Source organism: Quercus suber, unplaced genomic scaffold (genome assembly GCF_002906115.3).
Source record: "Quercus suber isolate HL8 unplaced genomic scaffold, Cork oak 2.0 scaffold_415, whole genome shotgun sequence".
Taxonomy (NCBI): domain Eukaryota; kingdom Viridiplantae; phylum Streptophyta; class Magnoliopsida; order Fagales; family Fagaceae; genus Quercus; species Quercus suber.
In genome coordinates this window covers 197,684-220,351 of record NW_027069866.1, presented here as the reverse complement: position 1 = coordinate 220,351, position 22,668 = coordinate 197,684, and the positions used below count along the sequence as shown (strand labels likewise).

Genomic DNA, 22,668 nt, shown 5'->3' with positions numbered 1-22,668 from the left:
GCCGAAGGAGAGGATCTTTGGCCTGTGCCAATGGTGTGACCATTATGGGAAAGAGTGAGATTTGCACCTAACATGGACACCTAGCACTTGCACAAAAGGGAGATAGTGACCCCCTATGGTTAGATGCTATAGAACACCCCTTATTGGCTGAGTTTGTGCTGGACCACTATTGAAGACACCTATATCACTCTTAGTGTCCCTGATGTCCCTTTCCTTGTCTAGGGTTTGCTCCAACGTAGAAGCAGAGCCGCCTTACATCCCACTACCCTGACATCGACGTATTTTCTCTCTCCTCTAGCCTCAACATAGTACAATACCTGTATTGAGATTCAAATGGAGGGATCATGGTTTGATACTTGTCCTTATGTACCTAGCAACATCCCTCGTACTATAAGAGGAACATGTTGCTGAACCATTAGGGCAAGAACCTATAGAAATTAAGAGAAAATGCCAAAAAGTTTAGGTAGGAAAGTAAGGTAGAGAAAAAAGGCTTTCTTTGGGAAAGAACATCACCATTGTAGAAAGACCTTCATTTTTACATAATAGAAAGCTCTAAAGAGTGAGGGACATTATCCCCTTACTCACCCGTGGTTTTTTCATCCCTTCTAAAGGGTTTTCCACGTACTTCCCTATGCCTTCTTTACTTTCCATGTTGTGTTTTTCATTTCTCTTGATGTTAAAGTGTTAAAGCTTTCATTTTTAGTGTTCTTAAGCTTTTTCACTTAAATGTACTGTTAGATGCATCATCCATTCTCTCATATAGTTCTAATAATCTAACTTGCACGTACACCAATATTGTGTTTTGATATAAATTCAAACTCTCACTTCCAAAATAGCTAAGTATTAACTCAAACAATAATCAAAACAAAGTTATAAGAGGGAGAAAGACTACTTGTGTTGGGGAACTCAAAAATACAACACCAAAACGTATTAACCTAAAATATAGTTATAAAATATATATATATATATATATATTACATCAGCATAAAGTAGAGTTGTAAGAAATAATAGAGAGAGAGAGAGAGAGAGAGAGAGAGAGAGAGAGAGAGAGAGAGAGAGAGAGAGAGAGAGAGAATAATCGTTTTTCAAGGGAGAATGTAAGAGATAATAACAAATTTATAGAATATTAGACGAGAAGAAAAAAAAAAAGCTAAAAGATATAGCAATAAACACCAAATTATCATAGTCAAGCTATGTAATAGAATAACACTATATTCGTATATATTATTTTTATAATTCAATAGGGTAATATCTATGAAATTAAAAAGAAAAAAGAAAAAAAAGAAAGGATAACAACTTAAAAACACAAAACTAAATCACATCAATCCAAAGTAGAGTTCTGAAGAATACAAAAATTAATCAACCCAAAATAGAGATGCAAGATAAAAAAATCCACAAAAAAATGAAAAACAAATTGAAAGAGAAACTTTTATGGTTGGGAATTGGAAAAGCTATGCATATAATGTGATAAAATTGCAAATTTATAATATAAGGTTGTTGGAATATTTTTATAAAAATAAAAATACTTTATATTTATTATAGTTGTTAACTATTTGTTAAGAGTTGGCTGCCTAGCAAATGTTAGTGGCTAACGTTTTTCTATTATACAATCTTAATTCATTTCTTTTAACCATTACCTTAATTGGTTGAATTTGTACAGTTTTTGTGTTATCGTTGGCAGTGATATATTATGATTCAATATAATTACTTTTCACTATCAATTTTAAGGATAATTATAACAGCAATAAAGAAAATTTAAATCCCAAATAAACATGATCTTTATTGTATAGTTTCTTTAGTCTATATGAATATGCAGTCAACATGTCCGGTTTATTGATGTGAGAAAATCAATTTTGTTGTGGACTCTATTTTCATGTAAAAAGAAAACTCCCTGCATATTTGTTGAGTAAAAATTCTAGTTTCATGAAAATAATATATCATTATATATACTATATTTCTGGGTAAAAGAAAAGTACTATTGACAGTTTCTTATCCTACAAACCCTATCCTACAAGCAGTGTAGGCTTGTAAGGATAATTTGCGAAGATAGCTGGATTGTTATACCCTAAGGCCAGCACGCATAATGTTTTAGTCTACTACACTGGAAACCCCATAAATGCTTATATCGTCTCAAAACAGTGACATGGTCCACAACTCAACCCCACCATTTTAAAAATATTCATAAATTGACGGTAATTTGCTCCTGATGTTATGAGACTACTTTGAAGCATCATCGTGGTAATATCTTTCCATTGTTCTCTAATTTTATGGTATATTCTAATTTATGTGGATTTTAATAATTTATATGATATGTTGAATGTAATGAAATTCAATTTATTTATCAATTATTATTCTTAGGAACAATAATTTGAGACAATTACAGTGTTAACGGTATATATGATGTGATTATATATATTTTTGTTATATATATATATATATATAAATTTGATAAATTAGAGAACTCACTATATATTTCGTATCCATGAATAAAATCATTCTAGATCTTTCTTTGAATTCATTGTTTATATATGTATTAATAAATTGTTTATGGTGGCAATAGAATAACAATTTTGTGGAGATTCAATTCAAGAGCCTTATGGCTTGTTTGGAAGTTTAGAGAGGGAGGAGAGTAGAGGGGAGTAGAGGGGAGGGGAGTAGTGGGGAGGAGAGTAGAGGAAAATGATTCCCCTCCACCGTGTTTGGATGTTTTTAAAATTAGTAAGGGGGAAGGGAGTAATTAGCCCTTCCCCTTATGTAATTTTGTTAATATAATAAGGGTAAATTAAGTAATTTACTTGGTCAATAGTTTATGTACTCTACTCTCCTTCCAAATCTCTCCAATTTGGGGGAATTAAAAATGGGGGGCTAGAGGGAGTTGAAACCCCTCCAAACCCCTCCCCCTCATTCCTTAAAAAACTTCCAAATAAGGTAATTAGATTACTCTCACTTCCTCTACTCTACTCCCCCTCCTTTTTTAAACATCCAAACAGGCCATTAGAGTTCAATGGCGGAAATCTCAGGAAGCCCTTAAATGAAAGGCAATCTAAGAGGCAAGAAATTATGAGTTTGTAGATATATTGCTACCATATAAGAATAAAGTTTTGTGTGCAAACACTTAAAATATTTTTCTATGGCCTAGATATGTGTATATATAATAATAGGCTAAAATACAAAATTCACTCTCCAAGTTTCTCAAATTTTCATTTCAGTCTTCTAAGTTTGAATTTTGTCATTTTAGTTCTCTAAATTTTATTTATTCTTAATTGAGTCCTCCATTAGTATTCTGTTAGTTGCTGCCGTCAACTTACCAAAAGAACACCATTTTGGCTTAATTTTTATTTTATTATTTACTTTTTAATTAAAAAATGTTAATATTAAAAAAAAAAAAAAAAAACTAAAATCAAAATAACCCCATCCATCTCATCCGAGCTTTGAAGAACACGAAATCCCTAGCCTAACCCATTAATAAGTGAGAGACTAAGAGGGATAAAGAAAGATTGAGAGGGGGAAGGAGACTAAGAGATCGAGAGGGAGAAGGAGTGAACGAGTACAACTCCTGGAGCAACAGAGTATTGGTTGGAGCCCCTGAGTACAACTTCTGGAGTGGAGCGGAGCTGCCAAGAAACCCTGGAGCTGAGCCGCTGAAAACCTCTCTATTTGTCTCGGTCTGTGTGTGTTTTTGTAGGAACATGAACAATAGGAAGATGATGAATTGATGATAATAGTTGTGTCGCCCCAGTCTTACAAGCATCTCTCTATTTGATGCTTCATGGTAATCCCCCAAAAAATACTAGGATTCCCACAGAAGAGGCATGATCGATGATGTTTATCCATACAAGTCTGTATTTATCACAACTTGATGATTTCCATAACATGCACTACCATCTGATCTCTCTTGCTCCTTCAATTTCTTTCTTAATTCCTCTTTAAAAAAAAAAAAAATTATTATTGTTGTTTTTATTATTATTGTGCAATCAAGGATGTTGCTCCTTCAATTTCTTTCTTAATTCCTCTTTAAAAAAAAAAATTATTATTGTTGTTTTTGTTTATTGCGCAATCAAGGATGAAAATTTTCCGATAGTTACTAATTTCACAGTGATTAGTATACAAATAATCACCATCTTTCGGCTGAGATTGCTTATTTTGATAAAATTCTTTTCTTTTTTTTTTTTTTTTTTTTTTAAATTAAGAAGGAAATAATTAAATAAAAATTAAATTTTAAATTATCTACAAAACGACGTCGTTTTGGATAAGTTAATGGCAAATATAGATGACAAGTTATCAGAGGATTGAATTGAGAGAGTTTTAAATTTAGAAGACTGAAATGACAAAACTCAAATTTAAAAGGTTGAAATGAAAAATAGTGAAACTTAAAGGGAGAGTTTTGTATTTTGGCCATAATAATAATATAATTGAGGTCATATGTCAAAATTTTTACATGACATATAATTAGATATCTACTTGAGAATTGAAAATAAAATGAATTTGTATTTATGAAATTTCTAATCTTGTGTTACGGAAATATGGGAAGCAATTGGTCAGCTATATACTTGCAATTTCCATAAAAGTTTGCTATGTGGTTTAATGGGAAAAATTAAAGCCTTTGTAATGTCCGAATTCCCATTAAAACTTTTGTTTTAATATCAGTGGTTTTTTTACCAATTTCAAATCTTAGCGTTAGCTATATTTGGAATTTTCTTTAATGCCTAGCATTTTCCGGAATATAAACATAAGATTCATATATAGAATATTCAAAACTACCAATCAATTAATGCATTATGATGCTTGCTGTCAAAAACGTTTTCCTTTCTGAATCTTATGGACAAATATGTCTATATACATGTTTAATGGTTATACGTTTCTACAGCTATGTCTTGAATTCCATGTGAAATTTGGAATAATTGAAAATGCTCGTGTTTCATACAAGAAAAAATTTTGATGGTATTTATGAGTATTTGAAAAAAAAAAATTCTCATGAATTTTTATGAACCCCACAAATTATGGTGTTTCTATTTTCAAGTACCTTAATTTTTTATGTTGGAAATTGAGAATTTTATGAGGTATGTGATCTTTAATTTTTTTTGAAATAGTGGGATATTGAAATTGAGGAATATGAGATTAAAAAAAATATGTTTTGAGAAATACTATTAGGGACTCATAAAATAGTTGATGATAAATTTTAACCATATGAATTATCTTGAGAATTGAGATAAAAATGATTTTTTGGCCTAAGTGTGAAAAAGTTTAGTCTTTTGGTGAAAAGGACACTCCTATTGTTAAGTGAGAACAAGGGTGCCACATGAAGATGGTATTCCTATTGTAAAACAAAATTACAATGGTCCCTTATATAAAGTAGACACTTGTATTTGTTTCAAAAAAAAAAAAAAAAGAGAATGAGTAGGCATTCCTATTATACAATTGTGTGGTATAATGATGCCTATTTTTATGAAAATATTAAGTCCTTTATTCTTGTAAAATTATGAACATTTTTTGTTCCAAAAAGTGGTTCCTAAACTACAAGAAATTTGTACTATTGTGGCAGGTGCAAAAACTACCGCTATATGTTGCATATTGCGGCGTTTTTTGGGACCACTGTTGTACATAGGGTCCATTGCTGCGTTTTTTGGGACTGCCACAGTAGCTCTAGTCTTTTGGGGTGTCCTACAATGGCAGGACATAAAACCACCGTAATATATATATTTTAGCGGCGTTAATTTACATATAGCGGCGGTATAGAAAACTGCCGCAATATGTAAGTTATAGCGGCGTTGGGATGACCACCGCAATAGGTACTCCTTTTTGCGGTGCTTTTTCTTAGTTATAGTGACGAGTTGGACCGCCACAATAGACCTTTAAATTTCCCAGCCCCAAAATTTCCCTCTACTTTTTTGGGCTTCCCACTTATTAGGTTTTCATTTTTCACTTTTCCCACTTATCATTTTGTGTAATAGACCTTCTTTCCAAACTCTCACTCTCTCCAAACTCTCACTTCAACCAAGCTTCCGTTGTCAACTCCATCTCCGCTGCCGCCACCTCACGTCCTTGCCGTCGCATTTTTTCTCTCACCGAAGGTTTAAGTCTCTCGTCGTCACTAACCCACTTGCCGTTGTGTCATTCCGATCTATGAGTTTTTTATTTTATTTTATTTTATTTTTGTTGATTGATCGCCAAGGGCTAACCCACTCATTGTGCAAGGAATGTTCTTCTCGGACCATTCCCAACCTAACCCAGCCCGCCTTGCCTCATTCCCTTTCCATTCCCGTACCGTCCCTAGGGTTCCATCTCCATCTCCTCATCTCCCAATCCAAAGGTACTCTCCCTCTCTCTCTGATTCAACCATTTTTGTTGCCTTTGATTTATGATTATGCATGTGAATATATATATTAGTTACTACTCCCTGTTTGATTTCCAAGAAAATAAGAAAAGAAAGAGAAACTTGTAGATCTTTAATTGCTTTGTTGCTATTAAACCTTTGATTATAAAAAGTCTTAGTTATAATCTTTTCTATCTTTTCATCTTTCTTGCTGTATAATCGTGTGTCATGATCATTGGTAACTGAATTGAAATCGTAAAGTTGTGGTTGTGGCTGTGGCGTACATTTTGTGTTTCCATCATGAGAGAAAGTTAAATTTTAAATTTTTCTTTAAATCTGATACTGGCATTATGCATTGGTGAGATGGTCAACATTGTTTGGATCCTATAAACTTTTATGTCTAAAAGTTAGTTATTTAAAATCTAAACACATGGCCCTAGTGGAATAGTTGTATCACACATATGAGAAGCACATTAGATGGGATGGTAATAGTGCCTAATGTCTTCAAGGCTGTTGTCACTGTGGTATTCTTTTAGCATGCTTCAAAACTGTGACAGTTAAATGTCTTTTTATTTATTCTTGTAGTTTTCTTTTGGTATACCAAGTCTCTGTACCAACGTATGGTTCAGGGGGGTGGGTGGTGTTCCATGTCTATTAATGGGCCGTATGGGGTTTACTTATGGAAGTATATTCAGAGAGGATGGACAAAGTTTTCCTGCTTCATTAAATTTGAGGTAGCTGATGGTACTAGAGTAAAATTTTGGTTGGTTGTTTGGTGTGGCTGTTGTTTCTTTACTGGTTGTGAAGTTAAAAAAAAAAAAAAAAAAAAAAAAAAAAAAAAAAAAAAAAAAAGAAGAAGAAGAAGAAGAAGATAGATGGGGTTGAACAAAACCATTTGGATTGGATGAGATTTTTTTTTTCAATGTAAAATGCCTTAAAAGTTTGAAGGTTTTCAATGTCAAATGCCTTAAACTTATTAGTGAAATTAAAGTCTTGGATAACCTGCCTTATAATCTTAACTCATTGAATCTACATGAATATATATATATATATATATATTTAATTTGATAAGTTAAAAGGAAAATATATATATATATATATATATAAAACAATCTCCTTAATTGTATGACGTGGTGCTTTTATTTATTCAATTTATTAAGCTTAAATGCTAATGTTGATATTAATAGTGTAATTAGTAGTAATTTAATATATGAAGTGGATTATCATACTGATTTGTGATACTCTATCTTCTAAGTTTATGCATGATATATCAATCTCATACTCAATTAAGCTGATGTAGAAGATTTCTAATATGTCCTGTTGTTGACACTTTGCAGCATTTGGACCATTGATCTCGCATATCTATTGCACAATAACATTAAACAAGTACGTATATACTTTCTTTCCCAGAGTCTAAACAAATTAAGTTAAGGGGCAATTAATGAATGACAAAGTTTAAAGTAATTCTACTTGAGTTTTCTATTTGATGTATCTGTGTGTGTATATATATATATATTGTTCTGGTAAGTAAATGCTAAATTTGGATCCCAAATTTAACAACCTTGCTTGCTGTCACTCTAATACTCATAAAGGTACAGTTTGGATATTGTGTAGGAGCAATTACCTAACGATCTGTTGCAAGTAGATACGCTATTTAAAAAAGCACCAGAAGTTGGAATTAATATAGAGGTATAATCCATTCATCTAAGTGTGCATTATTTTGACATAAAACAATCATAGCATTTCTACGTGGTTAAATTATTTTCCTTTTACGAATAGGACAGCTACATTGCTTAATTATATACTCAAATAACACTTGAGTCTTTGTATAGAAGTAACAGATTGATTTTCTTTCTATTTCTAATTTTATTTAGACTTCTTTGAGAACCACTTGAAGAATTTAAAATTAAATATATATTTGCTCCCATTTGGGCTATTAAAAAATTTTAAATCCAAGGGCCTATTAGTGTGAGACCTATGAAAATACCTATAACATAGGTTAGGCTTATCTTTTCTATGATTGTGTATTGAAATATATATATTGAGGAGAGTTAAAGTAGGAACATAATCTAGTATTCTATTTAAAAAGATTTGTTCCTTCCTCAATAGGATCATCAAAACTACTTATTAATCAGTGTGGATTTCATGATAAAGTTCTATTGATCATGACTATATATGTGCAGAGTAGCAATATAGATACAACTAATTGCTGGCAAAGTAAGTAAAGTTGGTGAAATAATTATGGTACTCTCTCTCTCTCTCTCTCTCTCTCTTTGGTTGTGGTGGGTTGTTGAATTGGGGCTAGCAAGTGGCTTGCATGGAGTAAGAAGGTGGTTTTAGCTGATATTGGGAGTGTTGACTATTTTGTGTAATATTGGATGATTTTTGTTTGAGTTGTATTTATTTGATTAATTCATTTTAGGTTATTGCTAGTAATGATGTTATAGTTACCAAATGTGTTGATAACTTCTCTATGCATTTAAATTCATTGTTTTCTTTGGAACATAGCTGAAAGTGAATGATTAAAGATGATTTGTTTCTTAAATTAAAGTGAAATTGTGTAAATGAAATGTGTGTTAACTCTTGCTTTATGCTTTCATGAAATCACATTATAGGTATTTTTTGTAAACCACTCTATAGCAATGGATAGGAGTTTGATGAAAATTACGAATAGAAGGTCGTGAGAATATTTAGATGGAGTCCAACAGTTTCTAAATTTTGGATCTAACCATGCACACACGGATGGAATGATTTCATGTCCATGTAAAAAATGTGTGCATACAAATTTGTGGCCTATAGATGTCATACAGGCTCACTTAGTGTCAAAAGGGATTTGTAGGGGTTATAACCCTTGGATTTTTAATGGGGAATCATCATCTGCACAGACTTCTTCTAAAATTCCTAATAGTCATGTCCAAGAAAACCCGATAAAGTATGCCGATCTTCGTAACATGTTGCATGACATGTTCCCTATACAAGATATGGCATCTGGGCCAATGGAATAAGTCCCTATTATGCAACAACCCACAGAAGGTCTTAATGAAGATGTACTTTGGTTTATGAAATTGTTTGAAGATACTAATCAACATTGTTATGAAGGTTGTAAGCATTTTAGCAAATTGTCAGCCATTATGCATTTGTACCACATGAAGTGTCTTAATGGTTGGACCAACAAATCATTTACCATATTGCTACAATTTTTGCTTGATTTTCTTTCTTCAAATACTAAGTTTCCAAAAGATTGTCATGAGGCTAAGAAGATTATTAAGGATTTAGGCTTCAACTATAAGAAGATTTATGCTTGTTCTAAAGATTATATTTTATATTGGAAGGAGAATATCAAACTTGAAGCTTGGCCAAATTGTAACCGTTCAAGATGGGAAAGTAATGAGTCTAGAGGTCAACAAAGTACTAGTACTTCCTCCAAGAAAAGAAAGAAGAAAGCTACAAAGATCTTATGGTGGTTCCACTTAAAGCCAAGATTGCAATGACTATTTATTTCTCCTAAAATAGCCAATCATATGAAGTGGCATGCCAATGGTCGTGTGAATGACAGGTTATTGAGGCATCTTGTTGATTTTGAAGCTTGAAAATCATTTGACTCTGAGTACATAGAGTTCTCATCCGAGCCTTGTAATGTGAGGCTTGGATTTACAGCCGATGGATTCAACCCGTATGAAAATATAAGTAGTACTCATAGTACATGGCCTGTCATTTTGATCCCATACAATCTCCCTCCATGGATAAGCATGAAAAGGTCTTCTTTCATGCTATCATTATTGATTTCCGGTCCAACCTTGCCCAAGAACAATATAGATGTGTACTTACAACCCCTAGTAGAAGAACTGAAGGAGTTATGGGATGGTGGAGTAGATACGTTTGATGTGTCTTCCCAAAAATCATTCAAAATGCATGCTACATTATTGTAGACCATAAATGATTTTCTTGCATATGGTGATATCTCGGGTTGGAGTACTAAAGGTGCTCTTGCATGTCCCCTTTATAACTATGATAGATAGTCTCGTTAGTTAAGATATAGAAGGAAATTTAGTTACATTGGATATAGGCGATTCTTGGATAGTGATCATAAATTCCGTAAGCAAAAAAATTCATTTGATGGGCATGTTGATACGAGATCAGCTCCTATTACAATATCTGGAGGGGAAATCATGTTACAAACAGATGCTATAACCGATCATATGTTTGGAAAAAAGATAGTTAATTTGCCCAATAGAAGAAAAAGAAGGGAGGAAGCCTTAATTGTGTGGAAGAAGAGAAGTATATTTTTCACCTTGCCTTATTTGGAGTACTATGTGTTGCATCACAATCTTGACGTGGTGCATATTGAAAAGAATGTATTCGATTATATAATTGGCACATTGTTGAACTTGGATGGCAAGACAAATGATAACTTGAAGGCACGTCAAGACTTAAAGGATATGGTTATAAGAAGTGAACTTCACTTGGAAAAGGTTGGGAATGATCAAACATGTTTGCCACATGCCTACTACCATATGAATGCTAGTGAAATAATGGTTTTCTGCAAGTTTTGAAGGATGTAAGAGTGCTAGGTAGATATTCTTCAAACATCTCACATTGCGTTAAACTCAAAGAAAGTAAGATTAGTGCGATGAAGAGCCATGATAATCACATCTTAATGCAGCAACTTTTTCGAATAGCAATACGCGAATCTTTGCCCCCTAAAGTGAGTAGGCATTTAATTGACTTGTCTTGTTTATTTAGGGAGATATGTTCCAAAGCAATGAATGTAGAGGAACTTGGGGTTCTTGAGAAGAGAATTGCATTAACATTGTGTAAATTTGAAAGGATATTATCTCCCTCTTTCTTTACAGTGATGGTATATCTAGTCGTGCATTTGGCTAGAAAAACCAAAGTTGGTGGCCCAGTTCATTATTGGTGGCTGTATCCTATAGAGAGGTAATACATATGGTAACTTGGACTATTTGGTTTTGTTTAACTTATCAATTTCTTGTTGTTGATCTTGGGTTTTCCAATAGGTACTTGTCAAGACTTAAGTCTTACGTGCATAATAAAACTTATCTAGAAGGCTTAGCATTCTGCTCACGCTATTTTAAATCTGTTGAAACTGCATTCAATTGGCCTGTAAGGAATGTTAAGGAATTGGTAATGATCATTACATTAGATTCAAATTCATGGATCCAAGCACATTGTTATGTGCTATTCAATTATGAAGAAATCACCCCATTTCGTGAGTAAGTAATATGTAATTGCATATCCTTTCATGGCATTCAAGTACAATATTCTAACTTAACACTAATACATTAGTCTACATAGTGTACACATAGTAGAGATCAAGGCCAATTTCCCTTTCATGTAATCGATGATGTTATTCTAAAGCAAGACATGGAAAAATTTTGCAGCTGGTTTAGGAACTATTTAAGTAAAGCATATATATATAACTTTATTATCTATATATAAAACTTGGTTGTAACACTTTAGATAGCATACTTACAATAAATTTCATTGTCTATAATAGGTGATGTAAATGGATGCATCTAAGAAAAAGAAACTCTCTGATAAAGTCATATGACTTGCTCGATATCCAAATAATGAAGCAAAACAATTCAAGCGTTATGTTATAAATAGTTTGAAGTTTCACACCAAAGACTTTGAGGCAACTAGGAAAACTCAAAATAGTGGAGTTTGTGTTGTTACTGAAGGTGGTGCTACTTATTATGGTATACTAATCGATATTATTGAGTTGAACTACTTTGACAAGCATCGATATGTACTATTAAAATGTTAATAGGTTGATGTTATTAGTGGGAGAGGATGCAAAAAAGATGAGTTTGGATTTCCACTTATCAATTTTTCACGACTAATACACACGAGTGATTGATTGATTGATTGATGAGCCTTATGTATTAACATCTCAAGCTTTACAAGTGTTTTATGTGGAAGATGTGAGACATAAAGATTGGGCAGTGGTGGTCAAAATAAAACCTAGGGAGGTGTTTGATGTTAGTATTAATGCTTCACATGATGATGATGATGATGATGATGATGAAGTGGGTACCTATCTTGAGAATGTCCCTTATAATATAACTACTAATGATGCATGCAATGATACAAATGACAACCATGCTTGGGCTCAAGTTAATGAAGAAGGAACCATTTATGATACACCATTGATTAATGAGGATGAATTGTTTGAATAAGACTTTATCGATGATGAAGAGCTTAACGATGATGTTTATGAGTCTAATGATGAAAAGTCCAATGATGATGACTCCAATAATGATGAGTCTAGTGATGATGAGTGTAGTTAATACTTTTGTTATCCCTCATTATATTTTGCCTTAATGATTAGAGTTTCAAAACCTCTCTCAGTTTAGTTTCTTCTCCTTAAAATTATATGTCAATGTTTGTGTGTTTTTTCTTAAAGAATTGCTAAGATTTAGCTTCCAAAAAGATTGCAGTTACTAACTTATTATCAAAACTTTAGGTTGGAGTGGGCATCTAGTATGTGGGAAACGTTATCATTTTATAATAAAGCCATGCATATGCTGTGGAGATGTCTTGCATTTGTCATAATCCAAGTGAGGACAATTACTCTTTCTCCTCTATTTGCCTTTTTTTTTTTTTTTTTTTTTTTTTTTTTTTTTTTTTTTTTTTTTTTTTTGTATAATTGAAATGTGTAGTAGCTCTTATGTGGGTGTCAGTATGCTATAATCTAGCTTAAGTTTGTGTATAGAAACTTAAGTTTGTTTGCAAGATTTAGTTGTGCATATGTATATAGAAAAATCTATTAGGTATATAGCTTGTCATTGCTGTTATAATTGTTTTTTTTTTTTTGCTGTTGAGCCATCATGTTCAAGCTTTATGTTTCTTTTCCCTTTTAATTACTAAGCTTTTATATGGACCATGTAGTTTTGCCAAAGGGTATAATTTTGATTTGCTTATTGGTTGATGGTTTCAGATTCTAGTTGATGATATTGGAGACGTGATAATTACAAATGCTAGTGCTATAATACTGAAAAGTTGCTATAGTTTTTTGATGACTTTTTGTGTACAAAGAAATACATTTGAACAACTGCATTTTTTGGAAATGTTGAAGGATTTGTTTAAATACTTTAAAACTTTGATTGTGGTATTAGCTTGGAACTTTGATGATTGTTATAGACAAAGTTATGTACTTGAAAATATATTTCTATGTTAATATAATGTTAGTTTGGAGACATTTGTGGTGTTATCTAGTTACATTTGTGGTATTGTCTTAGTGGAGCTAAAATTATTACAGGTTATTTGTAGTAGAAATGTGGTTTTAGAACCTAGGAGGGGGAAAAAAAATTAACCTATAGCGGCAGGAAAATTGAAATAATTGAAGACTTATTATGAAATAATTATGAAATAATTGAAGACTTATAGCGGCGTTTATAGCCTGTTGCTAAAGCCTCGGACATATAGCGGTAGGTGTAACTGCCGCTAAAATGTGTGTAGAGTCTGTTATTTAATAAGTCCTATAGCGGCACTTATTGCCCATCGCTAAAAGGTCACTTGACCCGAATGGTAACCTCATATGGCGGCGGTTTTCAGCCTCCTACAATAGACCAAAAGCATTGCTAAATGGCCAATCTATTGTGGCGCTTGTTGTTACTGCTGCAATAGATCTATAATGGCACCGCAATAGGGGTAGGTAGAACCGCCGCAATAGCACCCGCCGTAATAGTACAGTTTTTCTGTAGTTAGGGACTACCAATCCTATGTATATGCTAATAAATCTACATCTCTTGCCATATACTTATGAGTTGTGAATTGGTGGGAAGAAAACAATTTTTAGTGGGATAAATTTTGTGCTTAAGTAACCACCAAGAGCAAGAGTAATATTAAAAATATATATATATATATGTATATATATCATATATAGAGTGGTTTCTACTATACTATAAACACATACATTAAAGCATGCTACTCTATTGAATATATAGTGATGAAATTATAAATAAATAAATGTGATTACCACTGGCCATGTATAAGATGACTCTATCCAAAAGCTAATTAAGCTTAAGCTGGTGAAGAAGTAAATAACTTATATATGTTTATGTTGTTAAATATAAATAAATATATATATATATATATATGAATTTATCTTATTTCTTATTTTTAGGTTCTAAGGAATTAGGAACTAATGTATTAGACCTTTATTTTGTAATGTTGGCAAACTATAATCAAAACGTTTTAGTCTTGTTTAGACTTGCTTAAAGTGTATTTATATGTAAAGTTGGAATCAAGGGTTTTGCAGGATTTACTGTGTAAATCTTCTTGGCTCGATCGATTGAGTTTTTGATCGATCGAAAGTCGTGCAGATTGTTTTTCTGCAGAATTTTCCAACTCAGCCCAAGCCTGTTTGACGTGTAGGGTTTTATGTTTGGCCCTAGGTATAAAAGGGTAAACCCAAGTCACGTTTAGATGTTGCTCTTTATGCTGTGTGTGTGAATCTTTTATGAGATCTAGAGATGTTTGCCTTCACACATACTTCGGGTTATCAAGGATCAAGATTATGTTAAGAACTTAGTGATCGTTTTAGTTGCAGATTCAAGAGCTTAAAGATATATAAGCAAGAGTGCTTGTGCTTGCTGTGAATCCAAGAAAGAAGTAGTCCGTGGACTTGAAACTGTCACGTGATCGTGGTAGTAAGTTTCCTATTCGAGGTAGCAATAGGATGTTAGTGGTCTAAGTCGCTATTGTGTAAACTTCAATTCTTTCATATTGCATTCGGTTTACCTTAAGGATAGTTAGGTTAAATCCTCTCCAGGTTTTTTCCTAGTTTGGTTTTCCTGGGTCATCATATCTTTGTGTTCTTTATTTTCCATACTTTACATTGATATGATATATTTGTATTAACCTAGATCTGATAATTTGACTAAGTAATCACTTGGTTAATTAACTAGGTTAATTTGGTTGTGTTTTAAGGAGTCTAATAACGTACACTTATATTAGTACTTTTTTATTATAATATTGTTATATAAAATAAAGTGTTGTTTTCCTAAAATTTTGAGCTTTAATAAAAATGAAATGATGAAATATTTATTTAAAGTTGAAAGTCTAGATGTACATCGAGAGGGATGGGACTCAAGCCCAAAGAAAATAAATTACCTATGAGGATACTCTACCTAGGGATTGGAGATCCCAAGAACTAGGTTTAAAAAGAAGAACGAATCATAGAGTATTTTGCATAACATGCACTAAATTCCGAATACAAGTACTCTTGTCCCTCTCTATGATGTAAGTGCATGTATCTCGTAACGTTATGTAGGATGAGTTTACTATTTAATACTCTTAATGTGATCTATAGCTCTTATGAGTAGGATATTAGAGTTACAAGAGCAACCTTGATAGATATACCTAAGTGAGCATGGAAGTGAGGCCGCTTTCTTTGAGAATAGGGCTAATTCTCTAAGTTGCTCATGATAGCTGGGATCAAGCACAAGGCCGTAATGTGCTAGCTTAGAAGCTCATGGTAGAGTACTGGATATTATGTGTATGATGCAATGTCTTGTTTCCACACAAAAAGTCATAGTTCAAGACTTAGCTCACTATTGGCTTTGGAACAACATTGTTGAAACACTAAATAAGGGTTCAAGCCATTAACACCCTCATTAAGCATAATGTTCTATCTTAACCCATAAAATATTTACATGTATTTTATCTATGATTTTATAAAAATAAGTGGGGGATTGTTGGAATAATTTTATAAAAATCAAAATAGTTTAATTATATTTATTATTATTTTTAACCATTTGTTAAGAGTTGGCTGCCTAGTAAATATTGGTGGCTAACTTTTTTCTATTATACAATCTTAACTCATTGCTTCTAACCATTACCTTAATTGGTTGAATTTGCACAGTTTTTATGTTACCATTGGCATTGATATATTATGATTCAATATAATCACTTTACACTATCCATTTTAAGGATAATTACAACAGCAATAAAGAAAATTTAAAACTCAAATAAACATGATCTTTATTGTACAGTTTCTTCAGCCTATATGAATATGCAGCCAACATGCCCGGTTTATTGATGTAAGAAAATCAATTTTTTTATGGACACTATTTTTATGTAAAAAGAAAACTCCCTACATATTTGCTGAGTAAAAATTCTAGTTTCATGAAAATAATATATCCTTATATATACTATATTTTTGGGTAAAAGAAAAGTACTATTGAGAGCTTCCTATCCTATAAGCAGTGTAGGCTTGTAAGGATAATCAACGAAGGTAACTGGGTTGTTGTATCCTAGGGACGACACGCACAATGCTTTAGTTTACTACGCCGGAAACCTCATAGATGCATGTATCATCTCAAAACAGTGACACCACAACTCCCTACATCTAAAAACATTCATGAATTGACGGTAATTTACTCTAATGTTATGAGACTACTTTGAAGCATCATCAAGGTAATATCTCTCCATTGTTCTCTAATTTTATGGTATATTCTAATTTATGTGAATTTTAATCATTTATATGATATAAGAACAACATAAGGATGAGAATAAGAAGAGGTAAAAATAAAGGAAGATAAAGGAATACAGGAAGAGTGATATTAAGGTAGATAGTAGTGGGGTGATGAATATGTAAAAGGTAGGGGAAATGTTGGAAAAAGTGTAACAATAATTTGGGGATTAATAAATTGAAAAGAGTTAAAAATAAGAGAGAGAGAGAGAGAGAGAGATATGGAAATAGGTGGATAATGTAGTTGCTGATATGACTTAATAGGAGTGTAGTAACAATAAATACTAGCTTTTAGAGATATATATATATATATATAGATTGGGTAAATTAATGCCTCTAATATATATAGTTAAACATACATCCTTCAACATTACGGTAAACACAAATTGCTTTGAGTTGCTTTATTCCAACAAGTTTTTTAGGGGAGTAGCATAACTTAGTAAAAATAATTAGTGATACGAATGAAAAGGAAAAACTATAGACAACATTCTCCATTGTTAATCTTCTCCAACATCCTTTAGAAACTTCAATTTGATATTTTTGAGTGTTGTTACGACAACTCTCATGTTTGGCCTTTCTTCAGGTGCCTCTGTTGAACAAGCCATAGCCAATTGCATAATGGACAACATACAATCCAGCTTAGCATTAAAATTCTCTTCACCTCTCTTCAGCAAATTAGAATCGATAACTTCAATTACTGAATAGGGTAGTGATTGTCTTACCCAACCTTTTAGGCTCATTTCTTCGGCAAACATTTCATCTATGGGATTCTTTCTTGTGAATGTTTCCATTAACAAAATGCCATAACTATATACGTCACCGCGTGTGGAAATAATCCCTTGTGATCCATACTCTACAAGTTTGATTGAAATTTATTGTCAAAATGTATTAAATATCTATAATTGATGGTGAAAAGCAAAATGCTAAATGTGTTTCTAAGAAAGCTTTGTATGTGTGTGTGTCTTTGTAAAAGTAAAATTGAATTGGAAATTAGAAACATCACCTGGTGCCATATAACCAATAGTGGCTAACGTCATGGTTTGTGTCATAGAGTCTTCATTGCCTAAGAATTTTGAGATGCCAAAGTCACTCACAAGTGCTACCTTATCTTTGTTTAGGAGAATATTGCTTGGCTTCAAATCACAATGAACAACAGGTAAAGGACAACCATGATGGAGATACTCCAATGATGATGCAACATCTATCATCATACTCAATCTTTCTAGCATGTCCAAGAAGTGGCTATGAGAATACAACCACTTCTGAAGGCTCCCCTTGGGCATGTACTCTAGTACCAAGGCTTTAAAATCAATGCTACTACAACTACTGATGATTTTCACAAGATTTCGGTGGCGAATACTGCTCAATACATCACATTCAGCTTCAAAACTCTTAAACCCTCCTTCTATATTCAAATTAAAAACCTTTACTGCAACAGTAGTCCCATCTGAAAGTGTACCTTTGTACACTGAGCCAAAACTCCCTTTCCCAACTAAGTTAGTTTCGCTGAATCCATTTGTTGCTTGTTCAAGTTCTAGATATGTTATTCTTCTCCATGTTGCTATAGGTAACAAATCTCCTGGACCTTTTAGTTTTGCATCCCCCTTTTGCCTTCTCATTAAAACAAATATAAGGAATAATGCAAGTATTGCTGCTATCATTGCTGGGAGAATATACCTTACTATAACTGCAGTGGTTGTCTTTGAACTTCTTTTACATGGTGGAACTTGCAGTTGGGGTGGACCACATAATGCTTGATTTCCCATGAATGATGATGCTGAGAATTGAGAAATAACACCTCTAGAAGGAATTTCACCTTGCAATCTATTGAAAGACACATTGAAATATTTGAGGCATTTGAGTTCTATTATAGTCTTGGGAATTTCTCCTGAAAAGTTGTTATTAGATAGATCCAAGCGTTCCATGCTTATCAAATTACCAAGTGACTGAGGAATAGGACCCTGGAATTTGTTGTGCGCTAAAGAGAGGTTAACCAAAGAACATAGGCCTTTAATAGCATGAATTTCACCAGATAGTTTATTCCGTGATAAGTCCATTTGTGTTACATGCTCCAGTTTCCCAACATCTGATGGTAGATAACCATTTAAAGAATTGGATGACAAGTTTATTCGCAACATGTCTGTAAGATTCCAAAAGGATAAGGGTATGGAAGTCAGTTGGTTGGAATCCAAATACAGATTTCGAAGTGAAGAAAGACTTCCCCAACATGTTGGTATTGATCCAAAGAGCTCATTTTGATTTAAATATAAATCAACCAACTTCCTCAAATGACAAATATCATTTGGGATTGACCCATGAATTCTATTGTTTTGAAGAAACAAACCTTGGAGATTTCCCAAATTTCCAACTATAGTTGGAATAGGTCCAGTTAATTCATTGTCTTCTAGGTTTAGGGTCATCAAATTGCTTAAATTACCAATCTCTCTTGGGATTATGCCCTTAATGTTGCAATTGAATGCTACAAATTCTTCAAGGGAAGTAGAAAAATTTCCTGTGAGAACTGGAAGGGTTCCATTCAGTGGGTTATCTGCTACCACTATACTTGTCAAGTTTACACAATTTGTCAAAGATGAAAGAAAACTCAGTTCTAGAGTTGATGATTCTCTAGTCAAATAATTGTTGACTAAGTTGAGTTTCTCCAAATGCCTTAAATTTCCCAGGGTATTAGGAATAGAGCCAGAGAAAGAATTTGCACCCAACTCAAGTTCAGTGAGCATAGAAGCATTTGAGATAGAATTGGGGATCATTCCTTCTAGGCTATTACCCCATAAGTAGAGTACCTTTAGATTTGGAAGCCAGTGACCTATGCTTAATGGAAGATTTCCTGAGAGCTGGTTCATGTATAGACTAATGATTTCAATGTTTGAGCTGTTGAAGATTGCATTTGGGATGTGACCGGTTAAGCTGTTATTGGCCAAGGTTACTTCCGTTAGATTTGGAAGAGTCACAATCTCCTGTGGTATTTCACCTGCCACAATAACTCGAAACAAATTCAAACCTCATTATCCACCAAAAAAGGTCAATGATTTTGGATTTTCTTCAAAATATACATCCTATATACTTAAAAAAATTGATTACAACTACCATATATAAAGGTTGCATCGTGATAACAATTTAAAAGTAAGTGTGTTTGACAAGTTAAAAAAAGCCAGCTTTTTGCCGTACTCTCTCTCTCACTCTCTCTCTCTCACAAAAGCCCTTTCTATATAATAAGCAAATCAACAGAGTTCATCCAAATCACTCTAAGTAGATAATGAAAGAATAATCATTTTTTAGCCAGGGTGTAAAACCTGCCCTTTATACATTTCCTAGTGTATGACTTTTAGTGTTTTCTACTTGCTCTATATTGTTAATCAGTTTAGGCTTGTTAAGCCTTTATTCTATTCGTTGTGCAAACTTGATTCTCCACTTTTATGTTTATCTATAGGAATCACCATAAACAAACAAATCAGTTTGTAATAAATATGTAGTAATTAAAACACTAAGACTTGTAAAGTTGTAATATGTATGGTACACTAGATACACTAATAACTTCTCTAATTACTGTGGTCTTTATCAACCCACTACAACATGTGTATACAACTTCACCACCCTGTTTAGATGAGAAAGTATTCCATATATTATCTGGTGTATTAAAATTTTTCTTACATAAAAGTGAATCTCATGTACATGACCTATGGATTAGACACTTTTTGTGTGTGTGTGTGAAAGGAAAGCATATAAAATACCATATACACTAAATAATTTCTAGCAAAAAAAAAAAACTACACACCAAATAATTGCACTTGATGGACCTTATAAGTTTTTAAAATTTCGAACATTCTTGGGGAGGAGAGGGAAGTAATATTTATATTGAAGTGGTTACCATCTTACCTGTAAAGTAGTTATCATCCAAGTGAATTATCTCAAGGGAAGTACAGTTTCCCAAACTTTTTGGAATCCTTCCTACAAAATTTCATAATGTATACAACAGATCAAGAGCTAGTAGGCTTAATTTAACTAGTGATAGATCATGAGCTTTTATTTGGAAATTAAAATAATCAATTTTGAAGAAGGGTTAGTGACATATAGAAATGAGTCCTAATTACTCCTAATTAAGAAGCAAAACCGAAAAGAGAAAAAATAAATAAAAAGAAAAGAAAAAGATTTGTATGTCACTACAACAGGCATGTTCTATGTGGAAATCTTTGTAAACATTATACTTTGAATTTTCAAATGATTTGTATTAATGTCACATTTTTGTTTTCTACATTAAGTTGGGTCTATGGTCATCACCACTGGGACGGAGGAGATGCTCAAGGAACCCATGGATAATTTATTTGTAGTTATGTCATTTAGGATTGAATTTTCTTTGAACTTTTATTGTTCAAATGATTTGTACTCATGTTGTGAATTATTTTTCACGGATAATTAAATTAATACGATAAAATACATTCGAATTTTTTAAATTAATATTTCATACCCAAAACTTCAAATAAATATTAACTCTCCTAATGTAGTCAAGAAAAAAAAATTACTTAACATGGTATATTATAACAATATTTCTCCTAATCTACTTGGCGAATCATATATGTCATTGTTTTTTAAAATAAAATCTTTGACATTGCTATATAGTTTTTGAAAATTTTCGAAATTCGCTCGCCTTTTAATAATTCAAAATGAAATCTAAGATATAAAAAATAAATAATGATACTTTATTGTTAATTCAAGAGAAAAATATCATACATCTTAAAAAATCAAGGAGGCATGCATAGAAAATTTAAAATTTTTTGAGTATATGATTATTAATATTTGTAAGTTAACTTATATTTTCATTTTACTTTTAATTATTCAAATGATTTTTTTAATATCTTATATTTATACTAGCATCTAAGCATGCACGTTAGGCATATTCAGAAACTCTTCTATTTTTTTAGGTAAAGGTTAATAATTTTCATTTATTATAATTCAGAAATATATTTATTTATTTTTTAAAACAAATAAAAATGATAAACTTTAGAGATAAGTAGTAACTTTAATTTCTTTTTTGAGCTTAAGGGGAAAAAAAATCATAAATTTTAGGAGTACCTCTTTTTAAATTGAAAATAAAATTTGTTATTTGATATTTATGACCCTATTTCTCAATGAAGTTACTCTTTATTAATGAGAATATTTTTGAACCATATAATAGTCTAGTTGAAAGGGAGGGATCCTCTTATATATAGTATGGATTAATTTTTTAAGTTCCTATATTGATTGATTGATTTTTTTTTTACTGTTTTGATCTATTTATATTCAAATTAAATTATGAAGTAGTTTAAGTATAAAAATGATTATAATATACTAGGCTTGAAAAAAAAAAGGTGAAAAAAAAAAAAACTTACATCATCATTATATTATATGAGAAGAATGAATACATTATTATTGTACCTCTATTGTATTGTATAATTACTCAAAAAAATTGCTGAAAATATTATGTCCTTATCATTAAGTAATCTCTATTGAATCTCCAAAAAAAAAAAAAAAAAGATTCCCTCAATTTTATGTGGACAAGGCCAGCAAAAAGCGGAGGCTTAAAGAACTAAAGGTCAGGGATGTTGCTGATTGCGATTTATTTGTGATGTTAGTGAACATTTTTCCACCCTTGAATTACTTTTCTCTTTTCCGAGTGGGTACGTAGTGCGCACTAGTGATTGAATTATGAAAGGTGTAGGGTATACCAGAATGAGACCAATAATTTTTCGTATCTATTAAATTAATATACACATCTTTCTTTTTCAGTGTTTGAATCTCATGACCGTGTAACATTTACACGCTGTGAAAAGACAAAGGTAAAATATAGACTAAAATATTATTT

At 32.2% G+C, this 22,668-nt stretch overlaps 1 protein-coding gene and 2 non-coding genes across 3 annotated transcripts in view; 2 read left to right on the top strand and 1 right to left on the bottom strand.

Annotated features, from left to right (window-relative positions):
- Positions 1-3,709: 3,709 nt before the first annotated feature.
- LOC112032444 (small nucleolar RNA U31b) lies at positions 3,710-3,799 on the top strand. Its single transcript, XR_002885096.1, has one exon. It is a non-coding gene; the product is annotated as a small nucleolar RNA U31b (small nucleolar RNA).
- A 253-nt stretch (positions 3,800-4,052) lies between these two features.
- Positions 4,053-4,139, top strand: LOC112032437 (small nucleolar RNA Z196/R39/R59 family). The gene has a single exon (XR_002885095.1). It is a non-coding gene; the product is annotated as a small nucleolar RNA Z196/R39/R59 family (small nucleolar RNA).
- Positions 4,140-17,153: 13,014 nt separating this feature from the next.
- LOC112018637 (probable LRR receptor-like serine/threonine-protein kinase At3g47570) overlaps positions 17,154-22,668 on the bottom strand; it is a 23,038-nt gene continuing 17,523 nt past the window's right edge. The window contains exons 4-6 of the mRNA XM_065761467.1: positions 20,706-20,777; positions 17,815-19,800; positions 17,154-17,664 (exon numbers count right to left, since the gene is read on the bottom strand). Coding sequence (XP_065617539.1) covers positions 17,309-17,664; positions 17,815-19,800; positions 20,706-20,777 — 2,414 coding nt within the window. The 3' untranslated portion in view covers positions 17,154-17,308. The remainder of the gene's footprint in view (positions 17,665-17,814; positions 19,801-20,705; positions 20,778-22,668) is intronic.